General features: G+C 36.8%; 1 protein-coding gene across 1 annotated transcript; it reads left to right on the top strand.

The window, feature by feature from the left end:
• The first annotated feature begins 2175 nt into the window (after positions 1-2175).
• On the top strand, positions 2176-16599 carry LOC110449377. The gene is made up of 3 exons (XM_021496223.1): positions 2176-2581; positions 12493-12708; positions 14362-16599. Exons 1-3 carry the CDS (start codon positions 2224-2226, stop codon positions 14970-14972), a joined length of 1185 nt encoding a protein of 394 aa, XP_021351898.1. The 5' UTR covers positions 2176-2223; the 3' UTR covers positions 14973-16599.
• Positions 16600-16943: the final 344 nt, after the last annotated feature.

Here is a 16943-nt window from a genome sequence, read left to right as displayed (position 1 = left end):
AATGTGCGGACAGGTTACAACTAGAAGCGCAGCTGTTTTTATGGGTTTTAAGTAATAAGCAAGAAATATAATCCATCCCTGATATGAGGTAAGGATAAGGTTATTCAAACCCTCGGGATAAAATATTGAGCAAAATATCCTCGGCAAAGCCTCTGTATCCTGCTCAATATTGTATGTTCATTTAACTTGTGCCCAATCCTCTTGCATTTTTTGGCAATAAAATATGTTTAAACAATATTGTATCCCTTGGGTTTGAATAATTAATCTTATTCCATTTTTTTGTGTGTAAACACGTCATTGGCACATGACAAAATAAACGACGTTTTTATTCATTATTACTATAACAATTAGCTAACGTGTGTGTTGATCAACCGACACTTACGAAAATAGCAATAATATAATACAAGGTCCCCTCACGGGAATAACGCGACACTATTTGCAAATTAGTTAAGCCCGTGGTTATATCGACAAAATGGTCGAATCACATTGATTGTACATCCACTTCTATTTACCAACCAGAACATTGATTGAGGGTCCACATTTGGCCAACATTACAATTCCGTCTTTGCGTATTGCAGAGTAATCTTCTCTTGGGAGCAGGTATTGATTGTTACGTCACTTGTTTGTGAGAGTAACGTCATCAATTTTTGAGAAAACGACGTAATTTTCTCACACAAACCAATGACGTAACAATCAATACCAGCTCACAAGAGAAGATAACTCTGCAATACGCAAAGACGGAATACCACAACATGGAAAAACATTATATGACATTTACATTTACAAGTAGCACATAAAAACAGCAATGTAATGTAAAAAATAGTCAAAATGCACACGCACTGAGAACCGTCATTATACCAAAAAAGAGAGGATGGGGAAAGAAAAAAGGACTAAAAAGAAGATTAACAAGAGGTAATCTTTTCAAAATATTTATGATATAACTTTAAGAAATATCAATAAATTGTTGTGCACCACGTTAGTGTTATACTAATTTTACCTGATATATAGAAGTTCCTCAACGAGTGATGGTTGGTTATCATGTTTATCTTACTCCAGTAAGTTAATTTTCAAATTGTATAAAGACACGAGGTTTACCGAGTGTCTTTTACAATATTAAAATTAACTAACGAGAGTTTGCTAAACATGATAAATAACCTACCATCACGGGTTTGGGATCTTGTTTTACCCATAACGTTCTTATTTTGTCTGGCAAGCCATATGATTCTTTTTGAAAATACACTATGTAGGCTTCCGATGGGGGGAACAATTGCCGTGAATCATGACGTCACAATGTCAAATGACGACGCAAAGCATTGTTACATGTACGTGACGTCATAAGTAAAAATTGACCAATGAAATCACGTTCATGGTGTTACCTCTAGTGGGTAACGAAAAATAATTACCAACTCCGAGCAGGTTTATCTAATGAATCGGGAGTGAGGAAACCTATAATGATTGAGGGAGAAATATATCTTCGTGATAAAACAAATTAACACGTCACCCTGACCAGGGATGTCTCTGCTTTGACCCATACACACGATTGTTTACATGGAAAAAATATGTTTCATATGATGGCGTTATATAATAGGTAAAATATATGAATTACGTTGAATTAGGATTTTAAAATTGTCCATAAAAATGATGTGGTGTTGTGATACAGTAAGATCTATCTATTTGGTTTCCCTCCTTCATTTTAAAATGTGAAACGGGAATTAAGAAATGAATTGAAATTACCAGAATATTCAATTTTTTCAAATGCAATTTTGAAAACTGCAAATTCGATATGTTTGTCCCGAGACATAAATTAAAGTGAGAGAAAAAGTCATATTTTAACTTAAATGCATTTTTTAATTGGTTAACGTAAGAAAGACGCACTGCACTAGGCTTGAACCGGCGACTTCTGGATTAAAAACTTCTATTGTCACAGTTTTTTCTCTCCTTCTCTTTGAAGGAATGGGCAAAGGGAGGGAATCACAGCTAAACTTGAAGCAGCTAATGATGGTTCGTTAAATGTACGGATTGGTTCATTATATTTTTAAAATCCTTTTATTTGTCTCATTTATATATGTTATAGCTTTTAACAACTTGCATTTTTGACCTACCGAGACATGATTGAAAGTGATATTAAATAACTGTGGTCGTTTTCCGTTTCGTTTCCATTTCGTTCCTAGATTTAGCTTTGCCGATCGCGGATTCGTTTCGGTTTCGTTTCAGTGAAGCAATATGGCGTCAAATGATGGGGAGATTGACGCTGAGCAAGCACTACAAGAACTTTTAGAAAAAAATGCCGAATCTATCGAAACTATGACATTACGGATAGTATTTTGCAATCCAATCGGAGGTGACCCATTCTCTGCAGCTGTCGTAATAACCCAAGAAAATCTGAGCGCATTATACGATTATCCGAGTCAGCGAACTAATCTGTTTAAGTTCAAGCATGTTTGGGATGTCGAGAAACTACATAAACTTATAAACATTAAGAGAAGACAGGATAGTGACCAAGATAATTGCCCCAAAAGGATAAAACGTGAACATGAGTGCGAAGCTGCAGCATTCAGATTATTGGAGGCGTATCTGAAAGGTAAGAAATTTAAAGTTCGTTTCTATAAGACAGTACATGACTACACTATAGACCATGCACATCACATCATGTACACAAACATGCACTGTGTCAACTTTGAATTTGAAAAAGTCTTCTCTGCCCTTCAATATTTATAAGGCGTTACAGTGAAAGGCTCTGAAAATCAGAAGGAGGAAGTTACTGTAGCTTTGATTTAGCTTAAATTTCAGTTTAATCTTATAAATTAGTTAAATACAGTCAATTTGTTTATAAGTTTATGTAGTTAATCCGGCTAATCATTCGGCCACTGAAGGAGTTTAATAAGGAACTGATGACAGATTTTTAGATAAATGAAATGTTCAGGTATTTAACTTTTGAAAAATATATACTTTTGATATATTTCCATGTCTGTCTGTATGCAGATTTGCACAGGGCAAAATGTCTGGGGGCGTTTCTGTTTTGGGTCACGGGGTTTGCTTGTAAACATCCAGTTGTCAACTTCCCGACGCTGTGACACTCCAATATGCCACTAAACCTACCAAAAAGTCATTTTGTAGCCTTTGCAAGGTATGTTTTTATGAATGTATAAGACATTGATTGACTTTTTAAAAGGACTCGCACAACTAAATTACTCAATCAGCAAGTGTTTCATATGTTTGTAGTTCCAATCTAAAATAAGTTCCGGCTAATTCAGGTTAATTGTCACTTGTTTTGAACTTCAAATATTAAAGTTATTAGCTAAAATGTTTGGTAATAACATATAGTAAATGATTTAGTTGTGAAAGTCCTAAAAGGCCCAATTTGGTCAGTATAATTATAATAGTCTAGAATATCTGACACTGTACACATCATGGTATATGTAGCATTTGTTCAGTGAGATTGGTTAGACTTCCACCATCCCTCCTAAAATAAGGAAACACTACATAATAAACACCACAACATCATGTTAATTCTGGTGTCAGAAGGTCTATGTTTTTTAAAATTTAAACTGCATTGTAACTAAGTACAACCTATACCCTGGGGATAAATCTGCATGTCACTCTGTTTTCAGAGAGTAGCCTAATAATTACATTACAACAATAGACATGAAAGTGACAGTATAATATCAACCTAAAAGTGATGTTTCAGTTGTACGAGACCAATACTGGCCTAATTAGTCAGCATTAGATGCTCAATCCTTTTTGATTACATTTGGAAAACTTGAAACATCTTTACAGCCTTTACTGAAGTCCATATGCATGAATACAAGAAGTTCTTTCATCCACTTTGTTGGGATAACTGCATTCTCTCTGAAAAATATGTAGTTCATCTGGTTTGAGATACATGTAGTTTGAGATGCATGTAAAGGACAAATTATGGAATTAACATAAAAATATTCAATAACATCACTTTGCTAAAACCCCCAAACAATTAATTGAAACATTTAAAAATGATGTTACAATCTTATTACCATCTAAAAATGATATTGCGATATATGTACTGCTAGATAAATATTTTAATATATCAGTGCTGCAATATTATTGCACACCCCTAATTAAATCAATGAAAACATTTTGCATTCAAGCCATTTTGGTATCTGTGGAGTGTAACATATAGAAAGATTGTCATTCGAAAATCAATGTGGAAATTGTTCCTCTGTTCCTGAACGGAAACAATTCTTGTTTAAAAATATAAAGACGTTCGCTCGTTTTGTAACCCAACGCGATCTAGTTAACCTTGTCGAGTTCCAGGAGAAATTGAAATTATCATGTCTGATTGACCCTTTTTCTTTTAAGGGCTGTGTCAGTCAAAAACGCTTACCAGACTGTCATCCATGGTGCAATCATGATCATGATGATATAATTTTAATTGTGAGTCCTTGCGGTTTGTCCTGGCATGATTCTTCAATCATATAAACCTTATCAGAAAGAAGGGCGTGGAACGTTTGGTAAGAATTGTACAGCTGTTAAAAATTGTATACACTGTACGCTGGCTTTTTATCCCGGTGAGTGTCGATTGTCTTCTCAAATGTATCTTGAAAACCCACACAAACTCTTCTCAAAACACCGATTACAACCGGAAGTAAATATTATGGATCTTGGTCATTAAAACGTTTCTAACCATATCAAAGGGCTTTCCTTCAAAACGCCTTATTGACCCTGACGACAACCAAACTTTTCGCGCTCTTTTACAAATCGGATTTGTGTGTTGACAGCCGACAGCGTTCACGAACTTCAAGTCACCTCATGATCGGTTATCTGCACATCATATCGCAAATGTTTGAAATACACATATGCTATACTGATATGTATGTTTATGTGTGCTGTGATCCATATCAGTGTAGCATATGTGTATTCTGGACATTTGTATTAAATTGTAATGAACCCCTGTGGATGAAGGTCTGCCGGTCATTACATCAAACGGAGGATTCGTTATCTCCTTCCTAGTGATGGTAAGAGCAATGTCAGATAAATAAAAGCCCAATGAGAGTCAAATTTACGGAGACAGGGGCATTTTTCGATCACAGCTTTCGTTGTTGGTCGTCAGATCGTAATTGCTACGTTCAATTCGTTTTACAAATTCATAAAATAAATTCACGTAACTATTCCTACAAACTGATTTACCAAATTTTGTATTGTATATGAAACATTTGTATATATGAAAAGTTCAGATTAGCAAATTGACAGTCTGCTTGATAAAAAAAATCCCAAATGTACAATTGCACTGCCTGGGTTTAAATTCAGAGTTCATATATATATAATGATTCATTTTAAATACTTTAATTACAATTTATTATTCATGGATCAAGCATAAATATTGCATTACAAATAAAGTCAAATAACAAGCCATCAGATAAAAAATGTGTTTGTGATTTTATTTTCTGTATTTTAATATATTGAACCTGTAACTTATTGCCTGCTCTTTAAATTTTAATTTGTGGAATTACAACACAGGCATTAAATCAAATGTTTCTGTCAATAAAAATAGTCCTGACAAAAAAAATCACACCCTTACTCTTGAAAAAAGAACCAATGTATTTTTTGTAAGAGTAGGGTGTGATCTTTTGTGTAGGGACTATTTTTATTAAAAAAAATATAATAATAATAATAAATGCCTGTGAATTACAATAAGTTCCAACTTCCAGTAACATTGTCAGATTATTTGAAGAAAAAAAATAACACTGCTCATTTTCACTTGATCATCATATTACCAAGCCCCCCTCCCCACAAATCTTCCAAAAAAAGTACCAAGGACTTCAAATAAATTTATTGTTGTAGTGTCAACTATTGGTCGTATTGAATTTAGGCTTTTCAAAGTTGTCAGATTTCATTTTTTTTTTAATTGAAGCAGAGTGAGTGAAGTCTAGGGGCTATTGTAATTAATTTCACCAGGTGACCAGTGTGTTGCACCATCACTATTGTCACCCAACACAAATTACATGTTTACAAGCTGAAGGGTAACATAAATTGCGGCTTTCGCTTTCTGATTGCAGTGGTAACAAATTTGAAATTATAAAGTATACATAGACAACTGGTGACAATGAAAATTAGACACAAAAATATCAAAATATTCATTACACGAAATAGAAAACATAAACAACAAGACACATGGTGGCCAAAGTGGATTTTGACTACCTTACATAAATCCTAACTGTCCCTACTTAAATTTTTAATTACAAGAATACTCTTATTGTGATGCGTCTACCAATCATGATGTGGCGGCCTCGCTACCAACATAGTGAACATACTCCAAAGTTTATTCCAACATTTCTGCGCTCTACACGTGAGCTTATGAGCCTTCTGTCCATAGATCTAGAACCCATCACCAAGCGAATTATACTTTAAGCCACTACTTGAGTGCTGTCCGAGAGCATGCATTGTTATCTGTGATGTCATGATGATCATACATTAGATATCACATGATTATCCGTAAACGGTCACTCCAATATAAATTGTATCACCTTCCCTTCGTCCATCATGGTTATCTTTATGTTACATGTTTAAAAATTAAACATTTTGCTGTGGTTGAATACATTGGTTACCTAGCAATGTATTCACCAACTGTAAAATGATTAATGGTTGTATGATGTCACAGATAAAAATACAAAGTTTCCCCCTGATTTTTAGTACTAATAAGGGAACAAATTTTGTCAAAATTCACTGTTCTGGAGAAACCGGTAGATGTTTCCAAATACATAAAACCCAACTTATCCTGAACTTGTTGCAATTGACTTATATAATTCTTTTTTTCCTATTCTTCAATCGCCCTGCATACCTGGTGGTATCCAGGCAAGGGATAAACGGAACCAACCTAACCTAAACAAGAAACAGCATTGGATCCCTCCCTTGAAATATAGTACAAAAAATTGGTGTACACATACAAGGCACTGTTCGTGGAACAGCTCCTAAGTACCTACAGGAGCTTGTTTAACCCTGTATCAGCTGTCACGATCACTCCAGTCTAAGACAAAAGCATTGTTGTGTTCCCAAACTCTTGTACTGTGACCTAAAGAAAGCAGTGCTTTGGGAGGGTTTTGACCATGTTGTGCAATAGCTTACCATCTGCTATTAGAAGAGCAAAATACCCTGGCCAAATATTAATATTAAAGAAGGATATAAAGAATATGCACTCATAATGTCCTGCAGTCCTACAAATGTTTTTTTTTTTACTTCTGTTGACCCTACCTGGTGACTAATCTTGAAAATCTCAGACTCCAAAAAACAGGCAACAGAGGCGAGATGTCAAGGAATTTTTTTTTCTTCCATTTCACTGGGCCACAAATCGAAAAATATGTGGATTTTTTTTTACGCTACAAAAGGTTTTCAATTTTTACACATTTTTTTACATATTTGTGGAAAAAGTGTGTAATTTACAATGTGGAAAATTTGTGGATTTTTTTACACATTTTCTACGCAAGTGCGTAAATTTCAGTATTTCATTTTTTACGCATTTTCTACGCAAGTGCGTAAATTTCAGTTTTCCATTTTTTACGCATTTTTTACGTATTTGTGGAATTCCGAATACTCTGCATTTGCGGAAAAAGTGTGGAATTTACAATGTGGAAAATTTGTGGTTTTTTTTTACGCATTTTCTACGCAAGTGCGTAAATTTCAGTTTTCCATTTTTTACGCATTTTTTACGTATTTGTGGAATTCCGAATACTCTGCATTTGCGGAAAAAGTGTGGAATTTACAATGTGGAAAATTTGTGGATTTTTTTTACGCATTTTCTACGCAAGTGCGTAAATTTCAGTTTTCCATTTTTTACGCATTTTTTACGTATTTGTGGAATTCCGAATACTCTGCATTTGCGGAAAAAGTGTGGAATTTACAATGTGGAAAATTTGTGGATTTTTTTTACGCATTTTCTACGCAAGTGCGTAAATTTCAGTTTTCCATTTTTTACGCATTTTTTACGTATTTGTGGAATTCCGAATACTCTGCATTTGCGGAAAAAGTGTGGAATTTACAATGTGGAAAATTTGTGGATTTTTTTTACGCATTTTCTACGCAAGTGCGTAAATTTCAGTTTTCCATTTTTTACGCATTTTTTACGTATTTGTGGAATTTCGAATACTCTGCACTTGCGGAAAAAGTGTGGAATTCAGAATGCGGAGAATATGCGGAAATACTGTGGAATTACGCATTCAATGCGTAATTTGTAGGTAAGGGTAACCTCGTTATCTCGAACTCTTTTAACTCGAAGACCCCGTTTATCTCGCAGTATTTCTCCGGTCCCGACCAAATCTTTTCTTTATCTTAGTAAATAAAACTCTGATAATTCGAACCCTGAAAAGTCGAAAAACTCGGATACCTCGAAGTAAAATATTGGTTTCAATAGCGTTAATCCAACATAATATTCAAATTTCATTTTGTCACTTGTTAATTCTTTGATACAAAGAAAGCGCAAAAGTACGACATTTCGCCATTCCGTGTTTATAAACATCTTTCGTAAGTAGACTAGCATGAAATCAGTAAAAAAGAATTTACGATAAAGCTTAGGACTGTAAAGTTTACGGACTGTCAAAACCATGTTATTCATAATAAAAAACAAACTGCATCAATGTTGATCAACAGTAATCTGTACTTACTGAGAGTCTGTTTAATGATTTGTACACCTAAACAGACGACAGTGCAAACCGGAAAATTGGTCACAAAGCGTGGTCATGCATAAAAGAGTTCCACAGTTAAAATCACAACCTAGGTCAGCTTTACGGGTTCATGTTTTTACAGGAGCCAGTATGGCTTTGAAAGTCGATCGAGAGATTTAAGAACAAAACGATAATTGCTGTTGATTACATCGAGTTGAGGAGGTGTCAGGTGTCATATTTGGCTTTAATGAATCAATGTGTCACATGTACGATATAATTTGTTTGTGTGTTTTCATTTACAGAATCAACTATGCGTACGCTCCATTACAGTGATTTGTTTAAGACTTGCGCACTTTCATTTCCGCATTGTAAACTACGAGATCAGAGACAGCGGGATAGTTCGGTTTGAAATGTAACACTTCCGAAGTAAAACTTGACGGACTTACAAATACAAATGCAGACCTGGAAAGACTTTGCCAAGATCTATACCAGACAAAAACAACATTTAATCACTAGGCCTGTCCATATTTAATAACGAATTCACAAAATGGTCCAACCGTTTTGATCGCGTTTAAAAACGAAAGTACGTTTTTCTGAAATAACTTACTCTATTTTTGTAAGCGTGTTTATTGTAAAATTACATAGCTGTTTTTGTTATATTGATTACGTATACCATTTATCAGTTGATTACAAGCATTAACTATTAATAAAACCAACAACTGCTAGTGCTATGTCCCAACAGCAAATCATACCAAATCTATGAACCCGCATAACTGGAATACTCGGATAACTCGAAGTTTTCCCACGACCCCGTCGACTTCGAGATAACGAGATTCGACTGTATATGCTTGTGTAGTAGGACGAGGAATAAAGATAAAGAAAGTGCTCTCGCAGGGGCTTGAACCAGCGACCTTTGGCTCTCAAACCCGATGCTCTACCGCTGCATGAGCTAAAGGGAAATTTCCTGCAGCTGATGCTTGTAAGGAAACCAATCAATGCACATCTTTTACACTATTCCCCCCTTTTTCAATCACCAGCCCGGGTTCTTTGAATCCTCGCCAAGGGTTCTCCTTCCTCGAACAGGGAGGGTCAACGTCACCAATTTTTAGTAGGCCGTGGAATAGTGATAAAGAAAGTGCTGTACGTTGCACTTGAACCTGCGACCCCGCAAGCCTTAATGGCTCTCCAGCCCGATTCTAGCAACTGCTGAGCTGAAGGGAAATTCCCTACATCTGACGCTTGTAAGGCAACCTAATCAATGCACATCTTTTACGCATGTGTGGCTGATTCAATTGTGCATAGACTACAGTTCACTTCTAGCTTCGCGCTAGAGGGAATATTCCTTTAGCTCAGTGGTGTAGAGCCTCTGGGATTGCGGGTTTGATCCCCAGCGGAATCACACTATTCTCTTTCTTGTTAGAAATGGCGTCCTTGGCCCTCCCTGGGGTGACAGGGAGTTACAACCTGGGTTGTGGTGTGCAAGGGCAAACACATTTAAAAAAAAGGTAGTGTGGCAGATTTTAATTGTACATAGTATTACGGTAGCCTTCTAGCATTAAATTGCGCTAGAGGGAATTTCCCGTAAGCTCATGCAGTCAGGTAGCGCGTCCGACTATAGGAAGTCTTGGATCACGGATTTGATCCCCAGTGGAATCACTTCTCTCTTTCCTGTTACACATGGTTAAGCATGCAAAGTACAAGATGTCCTTGTTTAAAACATATTACATTAATGTAGTTGCTTCGACTGTGGCAATATGACATTCATTAAAAAAAATGTCATTGTCAAGCTATATACGTTGTAGCTCCAGATGTCTCAAGTGGAGAGAGAGATTTGTTTTGCACAAAACTTACTTTTAGTCCAGGACTAAAGCCGATGCAGTAATCCATACCACACAGTATGAAGGGAAACCGAAAAAAAAAGATGAACATATTTTTAAAAAAAATAAATCTCTCATAATTTACTGAGTTCTATTATACAGTATACAATTGTTTCATGGCTATTTGGGGAACAGTGGAAACTATCAGCCCGAGGTAGGGGGAAGCCCTGGCAAACAGTACCATAGGGCTTCCCCCTACCGAGGGATGGTAGTTTGGACTGTCCCCCAAATAACATTGAAACAATTGTTTTATTACCAAATACATATCAGTATCAATGCTACATGTAATGATGACTCGCCATTGCATTGCTTCATCTGCCTAAACAACACTGAGGTGCGGTCATCGAAACGCTTGAACGGGGCTTTCGAGGGGGGATTTCTGCGCATCAAATTCGTGCCGAGTAACAGTTCACTTTGACCAGAAAAACAGTTTTGACTGTTCCACCCCCCCTACAGCCGAAATTGGACAAAAAGTCAGAAACAGTGAAAAATTACTAATTCTAATTTATATAGACTATTGGGTAATATTTACATTCTGTATGCTTAGACCCATTGACAAAAATTACATTCATAAATGCATAACACAGGTGTTCATAGAATCTCAGCACGTGGGAACTGATAGTAACCTGATGACACTGCGTAGTAATACACTACAAAAACTACTCACTCGGAACGACCGACCTAGATGCTTAATTCTTACATCTTAAAATATTATTGAACTGGGCTTTGTGAAATATCCACGTATTCACGTGTGCTGTGCTACAAATAAACATTGAATATGGAACTACATTTTGTTGTGTTCTTGTTGTTGACGGTTGCTAAGATATCTCACGATAGAGTCACATTTCCCCGCGAAAAAACATTGTTCTCGCCACTGCGTTGCACCCGTGTATAAGCTGGAACAAACCCTGTTTATTTGTTTTATTCGTTTTTATATCGATCCACTGAAAGGATTCGTCAATGTAAATATAAGGAATGATCTTTATCTTTTCAACATTTATGAGGTCATAACAACAATGGGTTTTTGGACATATTTTACATGAATCTGTTATAGTGGTTATCTTAATTTTCTTAAAAATGATCTCTCACTCTCTGTTGATGATTTTTTCCCAATTTCATCCCGCGGTCCATTTCCCAAAACCGCTGATAAATCCCTGTGTCTTGGGGTAAAATATTGTTGCATCAAGAGAATTATGAGTACCAGAACTTTTGTATTTCATTTGCACAATGTACCATGATCTTACAGGGATAATTACAGTATGTTCAAATTGGGGCACGCAGACTATAAAGGGGGCTATACCAAGGGGGCGGGGCTATACCAAGGGGTCAGAGCTGAACATAAGGCTTTGAAATTATCCAATTTGTAACCATTGCAGTTAAATTTAAAAATAATGTAGGTTGGTCAATATCGTTATTTATTGGATTGGACTGGGGAACTTCTCTATCCCAAACGTATTAAAATGTACCAGATGGTAACACAAAATAGAAACATATTAAATGGAGCTACAATATCTTTATATAGCAAGACTCCTCAGTTATTTGGCACTTTGATTGATATTATGATTTTTAGGTCACCTGAGCTTTAGCTCAAGTGACCTATTGCTATCCGTTTTCGTCCGTCGTCGTCCGTCGTCCGTCGTCCGTTAACATTTTACATTTCAAACTTAAAGTCAAGTTCTGCTGGGCCGATTGAACTGAAAGTTGGTAGGAATGATCGCCTCATGGTCCTGACAAAGTGTTGTTATTTTTCGGGTCAATCAGAAATACAATTTGGCTGCCATGGCCGCTATTTTGCTACTTAATTCTAATAGGCCGATCTCACTTAAAATTGGTCTAGGAATGATCAGCTCATGGTCCTGACAAAGTTAAGTTAACATTATACTATTTTTTACTCAAATTGGTACATATTTCAACAAAAAAAAAAAAATACTGTAGACTCAGGTGACCGTTAAGGCCCATGGGCCTCTTGTTTCTTTTCTTTTTAGATTTTGCCTATCACCAAAAATGTCTTGAGAAGGTGCTATTCGGCAGCAATGATGTCAAGGAATCCGCTGCCAGTGCCACTATGGTTTTAAACACACATCTGTTTGGACCACTCAGCGACGGAAACTGCATTGTAGATAACCACATTGCAAGACAAGAACACTGTACATGTAGCTGCGGATGTGGGAAAGAGATAAAAAGTGGAAATACAGGAATTGGTAGGAGTTTTTTCATCATCCGCTTTTTAGAGAAAACAGAGTACTAATTTTGCTTCATCTGTTTGTTTGACTGGCCCCTGTGTGTATACTGTCTATTACTGAGGGCCTGTCTGTCTGACTGCCTGTCTGTCTGACTGCTCTGGCCCCCTGTGTGTACACTAGAGGCCTATCTGTCTGACTGCCCTGGCCCCCTGTGTGTACAAAAGGTCCTAATCTATCTGACTGCCCCGGCCCCTTGTGTGTACACAAGGGGCATATTTGTCTGACTGCCCCGGTACTAGGGGCCTATATGTCTGACTGCCACGGCCCCCTGTGTGTACACTAGAGGCCTATCTGTGTGACTACCCCAGCCCCCTGTGTGTACAATAGAGGCCTATTTGTCTGACTGCCCCGCCCGCCTGTGTGTACACTAGGGGCCTATCTGTCTGACTGCCCCGGCCCCCTGTATGTACAATATAGAGGCCTATCTGTGTGACTACCCCAGCCCCCTGTGTGTACAATAGGGGCCTATCTGTCTGACTGCCCTGGTCCCTGTGTGTATACGGAGGGCATCACTGCAGCCGTCAGACTTTTGGCTTTTTGGTAACATGTCAAGTAAAATTGCAGTTGTGAGGGGGCATAGATTCTATGCCCTCCTCTTATAAGTGTAATCCCGAGTCGGGGGTGTGCCTCCATGTGAAAAAAAAGAAGAAAATATAGGTGTAGGACGAGGTTACATTTCTGCATAAAATTGGTTAAAAAATCAAGTTTTGCCATTTTTAAAAAAATGTGCAGAAATTTTATCTCTGTATCGCCTGCGTTGCAATGCGACATATAGGAGTCACTCTGTTGCTATTGTCTTCAGCTGGTTTCATCCTCCACATGAAGTTTGCCATTTGATAACTTGATTTGTCTTTGGTCGATCAAACTGAAGTTTTATACAGATCTTTTGTATTTAAATTGCCCTTAGTCAGTAGTACATGTACGTGGTCTGCCCATCAGTCCATCCGTCATCTGTCCTTAAACAATTTCTCGTTATCAGTATGTCTTAGAAAATACTAGAGACATATTTCACAAACTTGATATGTAAGTTCCCCTTGGTCCCTAGTTGTGCATATTAACTTTGGGTACTGGGTGTAAAAACAAAATGGCCAACACAGGTGGCCATCTTATATTTTTTGACAGTTAAGACTTTTAATGTGTATTTCACAGATTGTATTGAAAATATCTTTCTCAAATTTGATATGTAGGTTCCCCTTTATATGTAGGTTACAAGTGCATGTTTAATTTTGAGACTGATTGGAAAAATAAAATGGCTGAAAGGTGGCCATCTTTGATTTTGACAGTTAAGTTTTGTTTTAAAACTCTATAATTATCTCCAAAAAAACAATGGAGTGATGTTTCTTGAATAATTTTAAATATTTGGTCCCCTTGTTAAAATATCCCTGGCCCTAATGAGAATTCAAACCTCATTAACAGCACTTCTTATATGAAAGAATTATAAATTTTCAGCATTTTGGATATCATTATGCATTTCTTATGAAATAACATATGACATTATGAGATTACATTAACATACAAGATTGCCATTGAAAAGAGGTAACTGTATGATAAACCAAAGTACAGTGGAACAGGATGGATCCTTGATAATACTTTATTTATATTCTTCTACAGGAGTTTATTCTACTTGGCATGGCTTTGTAGATATGATTGTGAAAGAAAACCTCCCTGTGACTATTTCGGATATGGAGGAGCCCAGCATGGATGAAGATACAACAGAGGACCAGGATGAGGGGTCAGAAGAAATGAAGAAAGACACTAATACATTGTGTGTGCATGATAAACAAAAATCTGTTACCAGTCGGCTGATTGCTGAAACCATCACAAATGCCTTTGCGCAGGTTAATACAAATGATAGCCTTGCCGATCTGCCAATACCAGCCTTTGGTTGTGCCCCTCGTCAAATTTCTGTGTATTTATACGACTGTAAAAACGATGTTCTTTTAAAAAAGACTCTACCTTTACATCTCTTCAAAAGAAAGGATAGTGCCTCTGCTGTGGTCATGATATGGCTGTACATGAATTTCCGATTGTTTATGAAAAGAGATGTTACTGACATCAAGGCACACTCTGATCTCTCTGATTTTCAGGCTCAATTTTGTTCGTCTGATGCGAACATACAGGAATTCTATGCAAAATTGAGATCTGGGTTTACAGGGTGTGCACATCCTGATCAGCCATCACTGACTAGTGTAGTGAGAACAGACGAAGCGTTCGGAGTGTAAGTTTGGAGAACTGATATGTAGACTTAGAAAAACACAAATATTGCCTGGAATATTTAGAGGTTATCAGATGACCCTCTCCATATCCTACTCCGTATTAGCCCGGACACTCCCATATCAGCCTGAGGGGCCGCAGGTTTGAGGGCTGCTATTGGTCAAGGGCTGATAAGGAGTAGGATATGTAAATGGTCATACAGTAACCTTTTAATCCTATATTACTCTGTAACATCAACAGTTTTGCAATAACACATAAAACTCACAGGAAACTTATACTTCATGTGCTTAATACTTGATCTCATTCTACCTTAAATAAAACACACTGGGCAAAATAGCAAATTCATATGTATAAACAGTGTGTACTCTACCAGTTTGAGGTGTGATTTTTCTGAAAAAGTGTTCAACCAGAAGTTCAATTGATTTGGCAATGTCAAGTGGATATATCGCATGCTAGGCAGATTTGGTGCATACTTGGAAGATATGGGATGATCCAGGATATGGCCTGTGCATAGCTAACAATATCACACATGCAAAAACTACACAGATCACTCTTACATTAGTACATGTGTATGATTAACTGTAATATTCTCTTAATTTTACACTCAGTTTCTACAATGTTCAGTTGTCAGCCATACTTTACCTCAGTTGTCTTCAGTGTTCAGTTGTCAGTGATATTTTATTCTCCATTTCTTGTACTTGACCCTCAGGTGTCTTCAATATTAAGCTATCAGTGATATGTATATCTTTATACTTTACCTCAGTTGTCTTCAGTGTTCAGTTGTCAGCGATTTTTGTATTCTCCATTTCTTGTACTTGACCCTCAGGTGTCTTCAATATTAAGCTATCAGTGATATTTATATCTTTATACTTGACCTTTAGTTGTCTTCAATATTCCCTTGTTGGCAATACTTTATTCTCCATACTCTCTGGATCAGTTGTCTACAATATTCCCTTGTTGGCAATACTTTATTCTCCATTCCTTAAACCGAGTTGTCTCCAATGTTAATTAGCCGTAAGGTGGCGCGCACTGAGGCTTCCATTTTGCTATGACTTATTCCATGTGTGTAGAGAGCAAAAGTGAGCGTAGCCCCTGGAGTATCGAGGATGGCAGTCTGGCCGCCTGTATGTAATATTGAGTCAAGTGTATTTCAAAAAGTACTGAAGTGATTTTTCTGACTCAGCAAACTACTCTTTATTAAATGACGTGGTGCTCTTTCTTCTGTCGTTTAATTTGGACAAACTTTCTAAGAGATTTGCCACTTTTATATAACTTCTCATCCAGAATATTATGTCAAGTAAATTTCAAAAGTTTCTCAGAGTTATGCGCCTTTTCAATTACTTCTGTCCAGATTATTTTGTCAACACATCTACAGTGAATATCTTTGAAGTACTGAATTCAAAAATGTATGAAACCCCCTACACAGAGGTTACTAAGGCGTACAGGAATACGTTATCTGTCCGCCTGTCTGATGACACAATTTTGTCCACATAATTCCTCCTACTATTTTCTGCAAAATTTCTTTAAAGTTCACTGATGTAATCAACACGATCTGAAGTTGTGCACTTGCGATTAAAACTTTGATCTGTTCATTTTTATACGACCGTCACATTTGACGGTAGTATTATGATGGTATGGCGTTGTCCGGCCGGCCGGCCGGCGTAAACTTTGTTTGTCTCGCCTCCTACATTTTTCGACCGATCTATTTGAAACTTGGTATACATTATAATCATGATATGAAGTTGTGTCTCCCTTAAAAGAACTTTGATTCGACAATTTTTCCAAAAGTTATTGCCTTTTGTTCATTTCAATATTTGAATTTTGTCCGGAGATCTCCTCCTACATTTTTCGACCGATCTCTTTGAAACTTGGTATACATTATAATCATGATATGAAGTTGTGTCTCCCTTAAAAGATTTTGATTCGACAATTTTTTCAAAAATTATTGCCCTTTGTTTATTTCAGTATTTGATTTTTTG

The sequence above is a fragment of the Mizuhopecten yessoensis genome, unplaced genomic scaffold, assembly GCF_002113885.1.
Source record: "Mizuhopecten yessoensis strain PY_sf001 unplaced genomic scaffold, ASM211388v2 scaffold4599, whole genome shotgun sequence".
NCBI lineage: Eukaryota > Metazoa > Mollusca > Bivalvia > Pectinida > Pectinidae > Mizuhopecten > Mizuhopecten yessoensis.
This window is presented reverse-complemented; position numbering and strand designations above follow the sequence as displayed.

Coding starts and splice junctions, on each gene's coding strand:
- LOC110449377 (XM_021496223.1), top strand. CDS start 2,224: ATGGCGTCAAATGATGGGGAGATTGACGCTGAGCAAGCACTACAAGAA. Junction 2,582..12,492: donor ATTGGAGGCGTATCTGAAAG/GTAAGAAATTTA, acceptor TTTTCTTTTTAG/ATTTTGCCTATCACCAAAAA. Junction 12,709..14,361: donor AAGTGGAAATACAGGAATTG/GTAGGAGTTTTT, acceptor ATTCTTCTACAG/GAGTTTATTCTACTTGGCAT.